This window comes from Hylobates moloch, unplaced genomic scaffold (assembly GCF_009828535.3).
Source record: "Hylobates moloch isolate HMO894 unplaced genomic scaffold, HMol_V3 SCAFFOLD_14, whole genome shotgun sequence".
NCBI classification, from domain to species: Eukaryota; Metazoa; Chordata; class Mammalia; order Primates; family Hylobatidae; genus Hylobates; species Hylobates moloch.
The window spans coordinates 188,143-207,018 of record NW_026652289.1 but is presented as its reverse complement, the minus strand read 5'-3'; the positions used below and the strand labels follow the sequence as shown (position 1 = coordinate 207,018).

The 18,876-nt window shown below is 41.6% G+C and overlaps 1 protein-coding gene across 6 annotated transcripts in view; it reads left to right on the top strand.

Moving 5' to 3' along the window:
- The window catches only part of DIP2A (disco interacting protein 2 homolog A), a 109,767-nt gene that overhangs the window by 25,156 nt on the left and 65,735 nt on the right, over window positions 1-18,876 (top strand). For 4 of the 6 annotated variants that reach the window (XM_032174544.2, XM_032174541.2, XM_032174542.2 and 1 more), the window contains exons 2-5: window positions 582-653; window positions 6,413-6,532; window positions 13,379-13,498; window positions 15,268-15,519. In XM_032174544.2, coding sequence (XP_032030435.1) covers window positions 582-653; window positions 6,413-6,532; window positions 13,379-13,498; window positions 15,268-15,519 — 564 coding nt within the window. The remainder of the gene's footprint in view (window positions 1-581; window positions 654-6,412; window positions 6,533-13,378; window positions 13,499-15,267; window positions 15,520-18,876) is intronic. The other 2 variants (XM_032174545.2, XM_032174547.2) reach the window with 1 other exon arrangement.

The window sequence follows — 18,876 nt, the reverse complement described above, 5'->3', positions numbered from 1 at the left end:
AAAGTGTGGATTTGGGTTCTGTCAGTTTGGGATATGGCCTTAGAGTTTGCATTTTTGGCAGGCTCCCAGGGGATGGTGATCACAATTTTTAAAATTTGAAGTGTTATTTACACACAGTAAAATTCACCCTTACTCTTCTGTAGTGGTACAGATTTTTGACAAATGCATATGCTCATGTAACCACCACTACACTCCCAACGTAGAACAGTTTCACCACCCTCAAAATTCTCTTGTCTTTTCCTCACTCCCAGCCCCTGGCAACCATTATCTGTATCTGACTCTATGGTTGTATCTTTTCCAGAATGTCATAAAAGTTGAGTATTCAGTAGCCTTTTGAGTCTGGCTTCTTTCACGCAGCAGCATGCATGTGAGATCTATCCAAATTGCTGTGTGTATCAGTAGTTTGTTCTTTTTTTACTGCTGAGTGGTATTCCATTTTATGGGTCCATTATAGTTTATTTGTCCAAACACTACGTGGAAGGACATTAGTGTTTCCAGTTTTTCAATCGTAAATTGATGTTTAATTTTAAAATTTTGGAATTGTAGAAGAAATGTAATTCTTTTTTCCATTGTTGTTTTAGGTGACATCACTCAAAAAGGATATGAAAAGAAAAGGGCAAAGCTGCTTGCGCGTTATATACCGCTTATTCAAGGTAAGGTCAATACACTCAGGTGTTACAGAGCAATTATATTGTTTCATAACACTTGATTTTTAAATTGTTTTTAGAGTTTAACATTTGTTAGCAATGTTAAACCAAGTTTAAACACTGGTATATGTTGATTATTGATTGAGACAGGGTCTCGCTGTGTTGCCCAGGCTGGCTTGAAAAATATGCCTCTAATATTAAATAATAAAATCCAAAGGCATAGATTATAATTTAAAGCTCTGGCTTGGTAGAGATCTCAGACCTCATTCCCAAAGAGGATTCATTTTATTTTTATGGTTATGAACAGCCTGGCACAGTTCCCTGCTAGAGCTACAGCATCTATTGTAAAGATGTCGGTTCTTCCCACATTCGATTGATTTGTAGATTCAGTGCATTCATCATTTCAGTAGGTTTTGTGTGTGTGTGTGTGTGTGTGTGTGTGTGTGTGTGTGTGTGTGTAACTTAACAAGTTAGTTCTTAAATGTATATCCAAGTATAAAAGGTCAAGCGACCCAAAATATTTTCAAAAAAGAGTGAGGTGAGAGGATTGGCCCAACCAGGATATGAAGAGTTATTATTAAAGCCGTTGTCACTAAGACAGACTGGACAGCTCAGACAAATGCATACGTGTGTGGGCTTTGCACATGGGAGTGGTGGTGTGGCAGGCATGGTGCTGGCATAGTTCTTTATCCATATATAAAACACATGACTTTGGAGACAAAAATCGGTTCCAGATGTATTAGGCCTAAATGTGAAAGGGCTTTAAAGCCTTTAGAAAATCTTATAGGAAAATTGTTACCATCTCAAGATAGGAAGGATTTTTTGATGTCACTAAAGGTACCAAAAAGCAGGAACCATAAAGGAAAGGATTGATTAATTGGACCACATTAAAATTAAGAACTTCTTTTTTTCAAACGTCATCATAAAGAGATTGCAAAGACAAACTACAGAGTGTGAGAAGATAGTTGTAACACAAATAAGAAGTAGTATCCAGAGGCCAGGTGCGGTGGCTCACACCTGTTATCCCAGCACTTTGGGAGGCTGAGGCGGGGGGATCATGAGGTCAGGAGTTCAAGACCAGCCTGGCCAACATAGTGAAGCCTCGTCTCTACTAAAAATACAAAAATTAGCCAGGCATGGTGGCGCATACCTGTAGTCCCAGCTGCTCGGGAGGCTGAGGCAGGAGAATCACTTGAACCTGGGAGGTGGAGGTTGCAGTGAGCCGAGATTGTGCCACTGCACTCCAGTCTGGGCGACAGAGTGAGACTTCATCTCAAAAAAAAAAAAAAAAAAAAAAAGAACTAGTAACTAGTATGCAGGATGTACCAAGCAGTGCTGTCCAGTAGAACTTCTTGTAGTAATGGACATGTTCTCTGACTGCATTGTCCAGTATATGAAACACCAGCCATGTATGATGATTGCGCATAAGAGACAAGGTCTTAGTCTATTGCTCAGGCTGGTGCACAGTGGTGTGATCGTAGCTCACTGCAGTCTCAAACTCCTGGGTTTAAGCAGTCCTGTCACTTCAGCCTCCTGAGTACATGGGATTACAGGTGTGCACCACCACGCCCAGCTTACTGATTGAGATGGGATCTTGCTATGTTGCCCAGACTGGTCTTGAACTTCTGACCTCAAGTGAGTTTTCTGCCTCAGCCTTCCAAAGTGCTGGGAGCACTTTGGAAGTGTGAGCCACTATACCTTCCCTTAATTTAATTAGTTTAAACTTAATAGCCAGGAAGTGTCCCAACATGATAAGAAAAAGTATAGTAGAAAAATGGATGAAGATTCAAATAGGTTATTTCATAAGAGGAAATCCAAATAGCCAATGAGCAAATGAAAAGATGTTTAACCTCACTAGTAATCAGAGAAATGCACATTGTAACCACAGCCATCTATCCTGTTGGAGAGGATTCAATCAGTAGGATGCAGGCAGCTAGTATTACGTAGTAAAGTTGAAGAGGTGCAGCAGTTCTTCAGGTACATATTTGCCCTAGAGAAACTCCTATTTGTTTGCACCTTATTCTCTTGTACAAAAATGTTCATTATATCTGTAAACTGCCAAGAACTCAAATACCCATCAACAGAATTCATACAGCGGAAAGCTAAAGACCTACATGCATCAGCAAGAATGAATCTTGTAAACATCGTGGGGATGAAGGAAGCAATTACAAAGGCGTATAGCCAATACAAGCTTAAAAAGAGATGCCAAACCGAGCTGTTAATATTTAGAGACCTGGTGTAGTGAGTCCAGAAAGAGAAGGAAGTGGTTTTCACAGAAGCCAGCACACCGTTTCCTCATGGAAGTTATATTGGAGAGGGCCACAGGGACCCCTAAGGCACTGAGTGTTTTATTTCATAACCTATGTGGTGTTTACCTTGACTGTTTCTTAATAATATTCTTAAACTGTATACCTGCTTTATATTGCCTATATTGGTATGATATATTTTATAACAGATCAACAACAACAAGAAGATTGATGAGGCTCTTTATATGCTGATATTTATTCACCCAAAATAAAAACAAACTCAGAGTAAAACTGGGATTGAAGGAAACTATTAAAATATCTTTAAAGCCCATTTGTCCAAAATCACCAGCAATCATCAAACTAAACAATCAGATACTGTAGCCATTTCCATTCCGAATGGGTAAACAGAAATGCTGGCCATGCCCATTCTTATTACACATTATTTGGGTGGTCACAGCTGATGCAGTGCGATGGAAAACAAAGCAGAATAAATAATATTAGAGAACAAATGATAATCATCTTTAAATATAGGTGATATTATTTTATACCTCAAAAACTTATGTGACTGCTCATGTAACTATTAGAATTAGTAAGTGATTTTGGTTTGATAGATATGAAGATAGAAGGCAACTATGCGGCTTTTCTCTAGCAATATTTCTGTTTTCAAATATGCAAAAATCTTATTCATAATGAAAACAAACTGTCAAATGCTTAGTAATGCATTTGGTAAGAAAGACAGAACCTATGATAGGATCGTAAAATCTATTTGAAAGAAATAACCAAGACCCTAATATATAAAGAAACATACCAGTTTCCTAACTAGAAAAACTTAATACGTCCTATAAAACTGGCAGATCCCAAGTCAATGTGTGAACATAATGTAGTCCAGTCTGAATACCAGGCCTGAGGTTTTCCTAAACCTAGGATTGGAAATGACCCATTAGAAGAGGCAAAATTCTGGGAGTAGCCCATCAGTTTTTGAAAAAGAACACTGGTGATAAAGGACATTTGAGATACTAAACCTGATGGTGTATGCTTTATAGTCACAACAGGAGAATGTCAGTGTACAGAGTACACGACCTAGTCAGTGGAAGAGAAGAAGTCCAGAAGTGATTTGAGAGGATATGAAGGAGGAAGGGTTAATTTAATAGCTTGTACTATCCTTCTGCAGGCAAGAACCCTCTTCCTCCTCCCCACCCTTAGTGAACATAAACTTCAGAACAATTAAAGTTCTAAATATGTTTTTAATTATAAAAACATACAATTCAGGAGGCTATTTGAACACCTCTTTGAGTAGGAATTGTCTTCATAGGTGAGATAGGAGACCTGGGAGCTAGAACGGAAAAGACGGACAGGTGTGATAGGCTCCCTAGAAATGAGAACATTTCAGAATGACTGAGCTGCTACTCACCAGGCCACAGCTCTGTATGTGTACACAGTTCAGGGTGTCCACAGCAGACAAGGAGTGAGGCTTCCTGGTCTTTTAGTGAGGGTCTTTAGTTGGGTAAAGTAACAGAAATCCAAAGGAGAGGAAATGTGGATGGGCAATAAATATTAAATTATGTTCAACCTCAGTGGTAGATACGGAAATGCAAATTAAAGGGCACCATTTTTCTCTTACCACATTGGCAAAATTCTAGAACTTTTTATAACATCTAGTGCTGACAGAGAGTGGGGAAATGGCACTTTTCATACATTGCTTGTAGGAGTGTGAATTACTGTAACCTTTTTAGAAAGTTACCTCTTCATATCTGTTAAGTTAAAAATATATCTACTCCTTCATCCAATAATTTCACATTGGGTTTTGTATCTTTGTTGAACAGATGAATCTATCTCAGAGAATAAAAGGATGCATATTTTGGAATACAAGTGTAAGGAAGTCACTTTACAGCATGCTTGTTTGTCATCCATAAGGTGTAAGACTCTGTATTGTCCGTTGTGAACTTTAAAGTTCTTTTATCCAGTCACAAAAAGCCAAAAGCCAGTAGGGGCTCTGCTCAATGTGTTTTGTACATATATACACACACACAGACACACACGTGTGTGTGTAGATGTATATGTATATATGTATGCTCACATTTTGAAGGGCTAATACTGATTTCTGTAGAGAGTGTTCCCATTCTCCAGTGCTGTATAACTGACCACCCCAAAATGTACATAGTACTTGAACAACATCAGCAGCATCTGTTCTGCTCATAAATGTGCAGTGTAGGCCCAGCTCAAATGTTACCTTGTCCCTGTCCACAGAGCCAGAGCTGAGTGCTCAAGTCCTGGGCCAACATCCTGTGAGGGCTCCGCAGTCACAGCTGTGGCTGTTGGGGTGGGGAGACACCTGCTGCCGAGCACCTGGCTCCCCACCCCTTCCTGTGTCTCCCTCTGTCCTCATGTGGCCCCTCCACTGGGGGGCTTAACACTCTAGACTTGGTGTGTGGTGTTGCAGAGAGCCAGGTAGAGCCGTGTCGACTTTCACGACTAGCCTTGGAAGTCAACAGCATCACTTCTGCCACGCTGCGCTTGTTGGGGCAGTCACTGACCTGCCCAGGTTTGAGGCAGCGTGGACTCTGCCTCTTCAAGGAGTGGTTAGGGCTGGAGGAGCCAGTGGGACTGGAATTCCTGCTGGCCAATTTTATGAGACATTCTGAAACAAAGGCTAAAGCTAAATGCATATTTTTGTTGAAGCACAGCTGCAGGTTTTGCTTTGTGCTGTCTGCAGATGTTAGCAAATTGGGTTCAAATGATACCAGGGATTTTGTTTAGTGGCTTGAACAATTGTTCCCCATTCCTTCACTCACCGTAATGTGTCTTGAGGGCATCTGTGACCAGGGGACCACTGCGCAGAGAGTGGAGGGCCTAGTGAGGGAGTGTGGAGAGCAGCAATGTGATCTTGATTTGCCCTGATTTGGAGGCAGAGCCAGTGGGCAGTGCAGCGAGGGCAGTTGGCCTGGCCTGAGCAGATCCCAGCCTCTGAGCACTTTGTGCCCTGACGCCATCATTCTAATGCCCTCTCGCTCTTGTTTTCTCTCACTTTTCACTTTTTTCCTGTTTGTGTCAGAAGGCTACTGGTGGACCCCAGTGGTGGTCTGGTGAGCTGTTTCTCACTCAGGGTTTACCGACACTGTAGAACAATGCTGGGGACGAACAGAACAGCACAGGCCATTTCAGACTTGGAAACGTAATTCAGAAGTGGGCTTTGGGAGGGCTTTCTGCTACGGCTCCCACCCCTGATGTGAGCTACCATGTACTGTGCTGCCAAGGGTACAGGGCCAGCTGTTTGATCATAACCCTTCATGCAGATGGTGAATGAGAGGCAGGGCTGGGTGATGTGGGGAGAGGAGAGCATGGAAGTGGATGTTGCCCTTAACCCACAGCATTCATGCATCTATCACTGACTTCCAGATTAAAGGCTCTTTGACAGAATGTATGCAACAGATGAGAAATGTAAGCTGTTTTCACTGGATTTTTGCATAACTGGAAAAGCAAATTGTTCACATAAGGTATTCCCATAAAATTGTGTTTCAGGAATAGACCCATCTCTGCAAGCAGAGAATAGAATTCCTGGGCCCTCACAAACCACAGCCGCTGCACCCAAGCAGCAGAAGTCTCGGCCCACCACCTCGAGGGATGAGCGCTTCCGGTCAGGTAGGGTCACAGCCTAGGCAGTGGGGAAGGTGGATGGACCTGGAGCCCTTGGACTCTCGCCATGAAGTCTTCCAGTTATTTTTTCTTTGCCACAATATCTGCCAAAGAAATTATTTTCACATAAGCAGTAATGTACATCATCTTTTTTTTTCAAGAAAAACATTTAACCTTCGCGTAACCACAGTCTGTTTTAATGTATGGTGTAGCTTTAGTGGCACTTTCTTAGGGGATGCCTACAAAACTCTCTAGAGAAGTCTCCTTCTCATTCTTACTAGAATAATTTCTTTAAAACTTTTGTACACTTTTTACTTTGAAGTTGATACTAATAATTTTTGTGCTTTATGGAGCAGCTTTACTGCTAGGTGCAGGTGTTTTAGTATTTCTTTTATTAATTTTGGAGATTTCCTTCCAATTAGATTTCTACCACTCTGTTTGGCAGTGCTTTTATGAATATTTAAATTTGTCTCTGATATTCTACTTGAATCAATAGAATGGCCATTGAAAAAAATTCACATTTTCTATTATAGTTTATATATTAATAACTTGAGCACGTTATCTGTTTAATATTTTCACCACTGTGTTATTGTATATTTTCTTCACATTTAAGCTCTTTTGACAGGCCTTTTTCAGAAAAAATTTTAATAGGGATAATGGTTGTTTTAAGAATACTGAAAACGAAGATTAAGATTTTAAATGTTTTTTCAACAGGGAGTGTAAAGAAATAGTCTAAGAAATATTCGGCCAGATAATGTCATACCAATTTGATATACATTTATAAAAAACTTTATCATGTGGCAAACAGCTTCTTCTCTGATTATATAAATAGTACATGCTTAGTGTTAAATATATAAAAAAAATTATACCAAAATTTTTTTTTTTTTTTTTTTTTTGAGACGGAGTCTCGCTCTGTCGCCCAGGCTGGAGTGCAGTGGCGCAATCTCGGCTCACTGCAAGCTCCGCCTCCCGGGTTCACGCCATTCTCCTGCCTCAGCCTCTCCGAGTAGCTGGGACTACAGGCGCCCGCCACCACGCCCGGCTAATTTTTTGTATTTTTTAGTAGAGACGGGGTTTCACTGTGGTCTCGATCTCCTGACCTCGTGATCCACCCGCCTCGGCCTCCCAAAGTGCTGGGATTACGAGCGTGAGCCACCGCGCCCGGCCATGTTATACCAAATCTAAGGACAAAGGTAAAAACCACCTGATACCTCTGAATCCTGAGATGGCCGCCCTCAGCATTTCGCTGAGCACTGTTGTCCTCATGCCTGGATGCAGATGCATGCACACATGTGTGCTTGCCATGAGAGTGGTCCTAGAAAAGGTCTCCTCCTTTCTGCTGCTCCTTATTTTCTACATGTACCGGCTCTTCTCCCCAGCCCTGTTTCTGCTCATGGAAGTGATGTTAATAAACTGGTTTCTGCCCTTGTGAAGTTTATACTAGGTATATTCTTTATCTTTTGAATACAGGTCTTTTATCATAAATATGATTTGCCAGTATTTTCTCTCAGGCTGTGATTTGTCTTTGTGTTTCTTTAAAGTATCTTTTGAAGAGCAGAAGTTTTTAATCTTGTTGACGTCTGAGTTATCATTTTTTTAAATTGATAGTGCTTTTGTTCTTGTGTTTAAGAAATCTTTGCCTAACCCAAGATTACAAAGATTCTCTCTTGTGTTTTCTTGTACAAGTTTTATAGTTTTAGGTTTTTTAGTGCGATTTTAGTGCCCTTAAGTTTGTGATCTTTTTTTTTTTTTAAGTTAATTTCAGTGTAAGTACAAGGTATGAATCAAAGTTTATTTTTTTTGCATGGAGATATTCAACTGTTCCTGGGCTATTCCTTAAGTCTGTGCTTTCTCCAGCGAATTCCCTTTGCACTTTTTTCTAAAAGCAGTTGCACATAAATGCATGCATCTATTTCTGGACTCTGTTCTGTTCTATTGATCTATTCATCTGTCTTTATGGCAAAACTGTTCTCTTGATAATCATACCTTAATAATAAGTGTTAAAATCAGTAGTGTTAGTCTTTCAACTTTGTTTCTTATCTGTGTTCTGTTGTATCTAATGTGTCTTTTTTCTTCTTGCACCTTTAAGATTTTTCGCTTTATCACTGTTCTGTGGGCTCGATTATATCCTCTCTGAAATTCCTATATTGAAGCCCTAACCCCAGTGGGATGTTATTTGGAGTTTGGTCCTTTGGGAGGTAATTAGGTTTAGATGAGATCATGAGGGTGGGGCCCTCACGGTGGGATTGGTGCCCTTATAAGAAGAGGCATTGGCCAGGTGTGGTTGTTCACGCCTGTAATCCCAGCACTTTGGGAGGCTGAAGCAGGCAGAGACCAGCCTGGCCAACATGGCAAAACCCCATCTCTACTAAAAATACAAAAATTAGCCAGGTGTGATGACACATGCCCATAGTCCTAGGTACTCTGGAGACTGAGGCATGAGAATCACTTGAACCGGTAGATGGAGGTTGCAGTGAGCCAATATTGCCCTACTGCACTCCAGCCTGAGTGAGACTCTGTCTCAAAAAAAAAAAAGAAAAAAAAAAAAAAAAGAGGCACTAGAGCTTGTTGGCCTCCGCCCTGCTCCATCACCCTATGAGTACAATGGTTAGAAGGCAGATGTCTGTAAGCCAGGAAGAGAGCCCTCACCAGACACCAACCATGAGGCACCTTGATCTTGGACATACAGTCTCCAGTAAGAATATAAATTTGTGTTGTTTAAGCCACTTAGTTTATGCTGTTTTGTTATGGCAGCTGAGCAGACTAAGATGCTGGTGTTGAGTGATTTATGATGCACGTGGGCTGGTTTTGTTTCTTGTGCTTGGGGTTTGTTGAGTATTTTTGGATCTGTTGATGTACCCTGTCAGGTTGATATTATCTATATTTTTAGTTCTAAGTTGTTTTTAATCTATACTTATTTTCTTTTTTTTCTAAGACAGCAATAATGCTTAAAGTAGGGGAATCACAGTAACTTCCAAATTCATCACAAGGGTCTCAGTTTGTATCTTGCTGTCTTTTTGTGAGTGCCTTTTTCCATGAGTGTTTTCAGTTAAGTCCTTGTGTGGAAATGCTTTTCAAACCTTGTATGTCTGATAATATTTTTATTAAATATTCATGTTTAAATGATAATTTGGCTGGGTGTAAAATTCTAGGTTTAACACTTTTTTCTTCAAAACTGTTGCTTTTTTGTGCCTGGTGTTACTACTGAGTATTGTCAGTCTGTTTCTTGATCTTTCAAGGTGATTTACCCTTTTTCTCTGGAAGCCTTTAGAATTGTTCTGTGTCTTTGATATCCATGAGTTTACTTTATCATATGTCTAGGTGTGAATTCTTCACTTTTCCTGAGTAGGAAAAGGTTTAACCTGACCCTACAAGCCATTTAAATGTGAGATTTTTAAATGTTTTCAGACATTTGTTGGGGAAAATTGAAGCGTCTACGAAACTGGCCATCATTGTATTATATCTCCCCTGGACCCATAGTCGAGCTCCAGAAATTCTCGGCCATCCATGCCCTGCCTTGGATTAATCTATACTCTACCTGCTTCCTCCCCATATGGTTTCATAGCAAATCTCAGATATGTTATTTCATTTAGATGTCATAATATTCTTGATCTCTGTCATTTTGATGTTGTAATAGTCTTGGTTTCTTTTTTTTTTCTTTTTTTTTTTTTTTTTTTTGACGGAGTCTCGCTCTGTCGCCCAGGCTGGAGTGCAGTGGCGCATCTCGGCTCACTGCAAGCTCTGCCTCCCGGGTTCACGCCATTCTCCTGCCTCAGCCTCTCCGAGTAGCTGGGACTACAGGCGCCTGCCAACACGCCCGGCTAATTTTTTTGTATTTTTAGTAGAGACGGGGTTTCACCGTGTTAGCCAGGATGGTCTCGATCTCCTGACCTCGTGATCCGCCCGCCTCGGCCTCCCAAAGTGCTGGGATTACAGGCTTGAGCCACCGCGCCCGGCCAATAGTCTTGGTTTCTGTATCTGAAAAGATTGTATTTCTAAAAGATAATGCCATTTTCACAGAGTAATTAACAATAAATACTTCCTTAATATCAGATATTCAGCCAATGTTCACATGGCTTTTGTTTGTATGGCTTCTAAAGAAAAAGTTTATTTGGACCCAGGATCCAAATAAGAGCTACACATTGCAGTTGGTTGGTAAGTGTTTTCAGCCTCTATGAACCTTAGTTTGTAGAAGCTGAGCTGTGTTTGTCTGATGGTTCCTCTTAGTGTCTCTGACATGCTTTTTAGCTCACTAGGTTTGATGAAAGTCAGGTTACAATGTTCAACTGTTTATGAGACTGTCATGGGTGGCCCTGTGTTCCTCCACCAAGAGGCCTGTTGGGCCTGACTCTTGCTGTTCGCTATGGTGCTTGAAAACCAGTGATTTTTCTCAGTTCTTAGATTGATGATTTCCTTTGGGCTGCAAAATGGTGAAATTTAGATTCTGACATTCCTTCTTCATTCAAAGGCCAGAATATTTCCATAAAGAGAAACTTCCATTATTTACAACTTGGTACAGGAAAGTCAAGATGAATATTTAATTCTTTCCATTTATTTACTAGTTTTCAGAACAATAGGTTGAGTCACTGGCCTCCTCCAATGGCAACCAATTGATTTTGTTTCCTTTTCCTTTTTCTTCTTTTCTTTTGTCAGTATCATATTTGATGTTTCAGTCCATTTTAGTATTTATTCTTACCGATACTCAGATTGTCCCATTCTTCGCCACTGGGAATCTCTTCAAATTGGCTCAAGTTGTTTGACCATTTCCTGGTTGGCTGTTAGGAAAGGAAGTTCTAGGCTCATCCTGGGCATTTCTCCCCTGCTCCAGAATCTGCCATCTCTAAGGGTTTTTTAAGTGAGGATGGTGTTTCAAGACCACAGTCTGGGCACTAGGGATGCTGATTGCTATTGGGCTGATTGTTGTTCGTAGACATTTTCACTGTACAGAGGTAAGACAGACTTTTAAAAGACAGGGTGCCACATTTGTTTGTAGTGACATAATCTATTCAGATTCAGAACTACAGGGTCTGTACTTCATCTCTCTGTCTCCCTCCCTTCCCTCCATCCCTCCCTCTTTCTCTTTTTCTCTTCTCTTTTTCTGTTCTCTTCTCTTTTTCTCTTCTCTTCTTTCTCTCTCTCTCTCTGTTTTTGAGACGGAGTTTCACTCTTGTTTCCCAGGCTGGAGTGCAGTGGCGTGATCTCGGCTAACCACAACCTCTGCCTCCTGGGTTCAAGCGATTTTCCTGCCTCAGCCTCTCGAGTAGCTGGGATTACAGGCATGCACCACCATGCCCGGCTAATTTTGTGTTTTTAGTAGAGACAGGGTTTCTCCATGTTGACCAGGCTGGTCTAGAACTCCCGACCTCAGGTGATCCGCTCACCTCGGCCTCCCAAAGTGCTGGGATTACAGGCATGAGCCACTGCGCCCATCCTCTCTCTTTCTTTTCTTCCTTTCTTCCCTTTCTTTCCTTCTTTTTCTCTCTTTCTTTCTTGGGTTCTCACTCTGTCACCCAGGCTGGAGGCAGTGGTACAATCATAGCTTACTGCAGCGTGGAACTCCTGGGCTCAAGTGATCCTCCAACTTCAGCTACTTCCTGAGTAGCTGGGACCACAGGCGCATGCCACTGCACCTGCCTAATTAAACAAAAAAAAATTGGGCCAGGTGTGGTGGCTTACACCTATAATCCCAGCACTTAGAGAGGCCAAGGTGGGTGGATCGCCAGGTCAGTAGTTCAAGACCAGCTTGGCCAACATAGTGAAACCCCATCTGTACTAAAAATACAAAAATTAGCAGGGCGTGGTGGGGAGCACCTGTAATCCCAGCTACTCGGGAGGCTGAGGCAGGAGAATTGTTTGAACCCGGGAGGCAGAGATTGCAGTGGGCTGAGATCACGCCATTGCATTCTAGCCTGGCGACAGAGCGAGACTCCATCTCAAAAAAAATTTTTTTCAGAAATGTGGTCTTGCTGTGGTGCCCTGGCTGGTCCTGGCCGCAAATGATCCTCCTGCCTCAGCCTCCTAGAGGGCTGAGATTACAGGCATGAGCCACTGTGTCCAGCTTTCCTCTTTCATCTACATTTGTATCTCCTCTCCCTCATGAGTGTCCAAGCTCTAGGGATGGTAGAATCAGACTATAAAGTGCTTTTCATTTGCCATATCCCACAGGACTCACGAAAAATCTATATGACAATGCCTTCACTGCTATCAACAATATGAGAGAGTTTAAAATTTTTTGTTCAGTTATTTTTGTCCTTATTAGATATTTCTGGAAGTAGAGGTTGACCAGTCTTAACTTCAGTGTTTTAAAGTCAGCTGCAATAGTTTAAACCAGGGGTGTCCAATCTTTTGGCTTCCTTGGGCCACGTTGGAAGAATAATAATTATCCTGGGCCACACATAAAATACACTAACACTAACGATAGCTGATAAGCTAAAAAAAAAAAATTGCAAAAAAATCTCATAATGTTTTAAGAAATTTTACAAATTTGTATTAGGCCGCATTCAAAGCCCTCCTGAGCCGTATGAGGCCCATGGGCCATGGGTTGAACAAGCGTGGTTTAAACCAACAACTAGATACGCATTTAGGCTCATTTGTTTCACTTTATTTTCAATTTTGGGGATTTCTCTTTTATTCAGTTTTAATTTATAACTAAGGAAATATTTACAAGATTCCAAAGTTAGATCTACAAACAAAGAAATATTTAAAGAAATCTAGGACCAACATGTGGGGATAGGCAGAGAGAGCTTCTATTCCGTTTACCCCCACCGAAAACAAACAAAAACATGAAACTTAATTTGTTGCTTTATAACCAGTCTTGTAAAAAGTATTCTTACTGCTGTCCTTCCTGTGTAGATGTCCACACTGAAGCTGTGCAAGCAGCTTTGGCCAAATACAAAGAGAGGAAGATGCCTATGCCTTCGAAGAGACGTTCTGTCCTCGTGCATTCGTCTGTGGAAACCTACACCCCTCCAGGTATTGATAAGCAATGTCAAGTGTGGCTTTTTTGAGTGTTTCACAGGCCTGATGTTATCCTATTTACTTCCCATTGAGTTGGAATAACTGTCTGGCCTGTAGTATAGATTGGACACATTTGGACATTAAAAATGCTTGCATATGCTCATATTCCTTACCTGAAAATCTATGGTGTACATAGTATTCTTACCCAAATGGGTGCTTGCTTTCTATAAGACTTTTTGTGTGGATCTTAATTTCTTTTACTAAGATGCTATTTATGTCTTTTAGTAAAGAGAAGAACCTAAAGCACTAAGAGGAGCCTAAAATAAGCACTAAGCTAAAGCTTCCTGAATTAGGAATTTTACAGTTATTCTCATCTTATTACCTATAACTTAACAGGTTGTAACCAGGACTTACATGCAACAGTATAAGACTATTTGGAAAGTTTCGGGGTTGATTGTGTTGTTGTTTTATTGTTGGTACCGTTAGAAATGAAAACTTTTGGCCAGGCGTGGTGGCTCACGCCTGTAATCCCAGCACTTTGGGAGGCCGAGGCGGGCGGATCACGAGGTCAGGAGATCGAGACCACGGTGAAACCCCGTCTCTACTAAAAATACAAAAAATTAGCTGGGCGCGGTGGCGGGCGCCTGTAGTCCCAGCTACTCGGGAGGCTGAGGCAGGAGAATGGCGTGAACCCGGGAGGTGGAGCTTGCAGTGAGCCGAGATCGCGCCACTGCACTCCAGCCTGGGCGACAGTGAGACTCCGTCTCAAAAAAAAAAAAAGAAATGAAAACTTTTATATGAGGTTTCTCTCTAGCAATAATGTATTTTAGTCTTCCTGTTAAACTGTACAAGATGTCGATAGTGTCTAACGACTTCACATTCATGAACTTGCGTTGTTGTCATGTATTTAAAGTATCAAAAATAGTGACACCCATTTTTGGTTTAGGCATTTGGAGATACTACACAATAAAACCAGACACACCAGATTCGTAAGATGATTTAGTGGTTTTGGTAACACTTTCTTGCTTAAAAGAAGTTTATTGTTGAAAAAATCTTAGAAATGGCTGTCAAATTATTGTTTTTGCTAAATATAGCTATAGACACTATCCAATTTTAAAATAATGTTTTAATTATTAATTGTAAAACCCATAATAAAACACACAGTCATACTGACTTGAAGAAACCTTAAGGTACAGTTAATTTTGTTGACTGAAGCAATTTTCTTGGGGAAGGAATTGTTTTTAGAGCTAGTTCACATGACTACCCTGAAAGGATGCATGTAGACAGGGCTGCGGCCCTCCCATGGCCACCATGTTGTTGCTGGGGCCGTGCACAGGCCAGGATGCCTTCTCATGGCCTCCAAGGTGTAGGGCTGGGCACAGGCTCGCCCCTGGGTGATGTTGACTGATGTGTGGATATGGTGTCCGACTCTGTGGACATGCAGTGCAGCACTGGGTATTCACAGAACACCCCCACTGAGGTATATGCTGAAGCTGTTTAGGAGATCAGAGGCTGTCTTCACTGAGTGTGTGTGGTGCCCTGTGGCTGAGTTCTCTCTGGGGAGCTGGGGGCTCATGGAATCATTTTCCCCACAGTAGGGCTTCTTGCATGCCCTTCTAGATTGAGGGTGACCTTTGAGCTGACTGCGTGGCTTTGGGCAGAGCTGTGCCAGGTGTACAGAAGCATGCTGCACACAGGCCTGGGAGGCCCCAGTGTGAGTGGGAACTCCGTCCTCCTCTTGACTCATCCCGATATCATGCCTGTCATCGTTATTTTAACCACAGACACGTCGTCTGCCTCAGAAGATGAGGGCTCTTTACGGCGACCCGGGCGACTCACCTCCACTCCGCTCCAGAGCCATTCCAGTGTCGAGCCCTGGCTCGACCAGGTCATTCAGGGCTCGTCCACCTCATCCTCTGCATCCTCCACTTCATCTCACCCGGGAGGGAGACCCACCACTGCTCCCAGTGCTGCAGCCACGCCGGGGGCCGCCGCTACCACTGCACTCGCAGGCCTCGAGGCCCACACCCACATAGGTCAGTAACAAGCTGCTGCGGCCCCTGTGCCAGCAGAGCGGGGTCAGGAGTGTCCAGGACAGAGGAGCAGGTGGAGGGCACCTGAGCCGGGCGCCACCCTGCAGACTTAGCTGCAGGCCTGAGTGCTGTCCAGTGACTGAGGTCACACAACCCAGATAACCCGTACTGGCTTATCTGCCTGAGACATTAAATGATTTTGAGCTTTTAATAATTGCACTTGAAAGAAATGGGGTAATATTTGATTAATTCATCATTCAGATTAAATCCCTAATAACCTTTTGAACAATACAGCTCAGTTGCAAATTTTTTCCCATCAAGACCTACCTATTTTTCATCTGGGAAATATCCTTTTGGTAACAAAAGTAGTTCTTGATACCTCTTTAATTTGGCAGTCCTAGTCCTTTGGGGCATGGGGCATTTCTCATAGTCCCCTAGAAGGGTGTGGTGTTTCTCAGTGTCATAATACCTTCCTGCTCTTGAGGGGCAGCTGGTGCACGCAGTAGGTGCAGGGGTAGATGGTCAGCACACATCCATACCTGCTGGTGGCTGTGATCATCACCCTTGACCTGGCTGCCTCTCTGTTATCTGTGCCTTTCCTCTTGGCTATATGTTCACAGCTGCAGGCCCACTGGTTGTCTCTGTACCTTGCTGGAACTCTGAGGTTGGGGTAAAGGGCTTTTGCTCCTCCAGATACTGGGTTAGACAGCCTTCAGCCTGAAAAGGTGTCAGTCAGAGCTAATCATATGGATGCATGGATCTTTCCCACATCATAGAATCCTTTGGATTACATTCATCTTAGAGATGAAAAAAGTGTAAACCTTTCATCCTTTGAAATTCTATTTTTTAACTAAAACAGCAACATAGTTAGCTGTATGTAGCTCGCATGTGAAATCCACATACACTCTTGCACAAGTACCTTAAAATACAATCAGTATTGTTGAAGACTCATCTTAATCCCCTCCTTTTTCTCCCAGATGAGGAAGGAAGAAAAAAAGTCCAGTGGTTGTAACTTGCTTGAGATCAGACAGCAGCCTAAGTGGTGAAGCCAGGGCTGATACCAATTTTCTTGATTCCTATTCATTTTCTTTGCTTTTTGTTGCTTTTCTGCCAAAACTGAAATGGCGACACCCGTGACACGCTGGTGTTTGTGCTGGGGTCCCCATGGGTGCCGAGCTCTTTTTTGTAAGACCTTGGTCATTTGGCTGGATTGGGGGCAAGCTGGGTATGTTGGGTGGCCCACAGCTTCTGTCTCAGCATCCTCTGTAGGGCGCATCACTGTTGCTCTTCATGTTTTTGTTTGAGTCAATACATCTTTGTGTTTCCATTGAACATGTGTCCTTCTTCTGAGGTATCCGTCTCAGATGAAAGCTCACAGTGCCCTGCTCTGTCTCCACACTGCTTCCAGCTCATACAGGAACTGCCAAGACTACCAGGGTAGCAGAAGGCAGCATTTTCCACAGAGAAGGCTTCTCTTAGGAAAACAGCCTGCTCAGATTGTTTCTGTAGCTTTCCTGGGTGTTCCATGGCCAGAGGCTGCTGCCCACCTTTCCTCAAGGAGGTGTACGGTCCGTATCTTGAAAACAGCTTTTGCACTGTTGTTTTCCTTCTCTGTTCATCACTGGTGATTTAACATTATAGAAATACATAGTTAACTCCAATTCTGAGGCGGGGGCAGGAAAACAGTAGTTTTAGATGTTCTGTTACCTCATTTCTTCTCCCAGAAGCTCCTTTCTAGGTGAGATGGTGCAGGAGAGCAAACAAAACTTTTGTAGTTTGAGTTTATTAGCCATTGCTGAGTCATCTCAACACTGTTTCCTGGTGGATTAGAAATAAAAGCTTATTCAGCATGAAAAATTAGCCACAGTTCAGAATGTTTAACCATACAGCGCTCAACTTTCCAGTGATTGTGGGGTGTCTTTAAGCAAAGCATTTAACTCTAATGTGTGTTTGAATTAGATGTTTTCATTCTCTGAAAAGGACTTGGCTGCAATTATTTATAATGTAGGTTTATTACCTATGTTGGTAGAAGACAGCTCCTGACGCTGCAAATGCAGCTGTAATCATCTCTTCCTTTCTTGTCAGTCCTAGCATCAACATTTTGTATCAATTCTAATACATTTTAAAAAAATTCTTAACTTGGACTTGATTTAATACCTTGCTTACAGGATTGCAGTTTTCTACAGATTGTAGCTACCCACATCCTAAATGTTGGACATAGTTAATTTGAATTTCTAAATCTCAAAAATACTCAACTTCCCTCTTATTACAGAAATCATCCTTTGTTTTAGTTTCTAACACTAGATGTATCTTCAATTTAAACTAAGGAAAGAAACATGAAAAGAGGAAGAATATATTAAGTAAAAAATTTGAGGTAGAACATATCAGGTAGAGATAATTTTGAAAAATATCACTTTCAGTTTTGGATTAAGGAAATCAAATATATTAAGCCTTTTTTATACAAATGTAAATACCTATCTTTAAAAGCAGTAGTTTTAATTATGGTAGCTTCTTTTAATTACGGTAGCTTATTTTTATTTTGAATGTAGTTTATGTTTATTTTTATGCAGTTTTTTTTTTTTTCTTCACCTAGAGACAGGGTCTTGCTCTGTCACCCACGCTGGAGTACAGTGGCATGATCATAGTTCACTGCAGCCTTGAAATCCTGGGCTTAAGAAATTCTCCCACCTTAGCCTCCTGAGCAGCTGGGACTATAGGCAAATGCCAGCATGTCCAGCTAATTTTTAAAAATTTTTTGGAAAGAAGGAGTTTTTACTGTGTTGCCCAGGCTGGTCTTGAACTCCTGGGCTCAAGTGATCCTCATGCCTTGGCCTTTCAAAATGTTAGGATTATAGGAATGAGCCACTGCTCCCAGCCATTATATAGCTATTTTAAAAAACTACTTGTAGTACATGTATGTATACCATGTATACCTTTTTTTTCCATATATACTTTTAAAATCATTTATTCTTTTAGCTAGATTTGGAAGAGTGGGGAAATTTCTTTTTAAACTAAAAGAACCTCCTGATAGACATACTTTAAAATGCTAATTTGATCAGCGTCAGGCTTTTTCAAGGGTTGTGAAAAATCTTAACGGTTTAGATTTTTTCAAAAGGTATATTCTGCTATGCAGATAGTGAGTTTGTGCTTTCATATACTTCAGCTTTCTACAAACCCAGTAAAAAGTTACTGCTTTACATTGTACCTAGGAGTACCACAGTGATACTAACAGTTACCTTCATTAAAATATTAAACATTACCAGTTGTCTCTACCTAACATAGACTAATGTTTATTTATTTATTTTTTGAGATGAGATCTCACTCTGTGGCCCAGGCTAGAGTGCAGTGGTATGGTCCTAG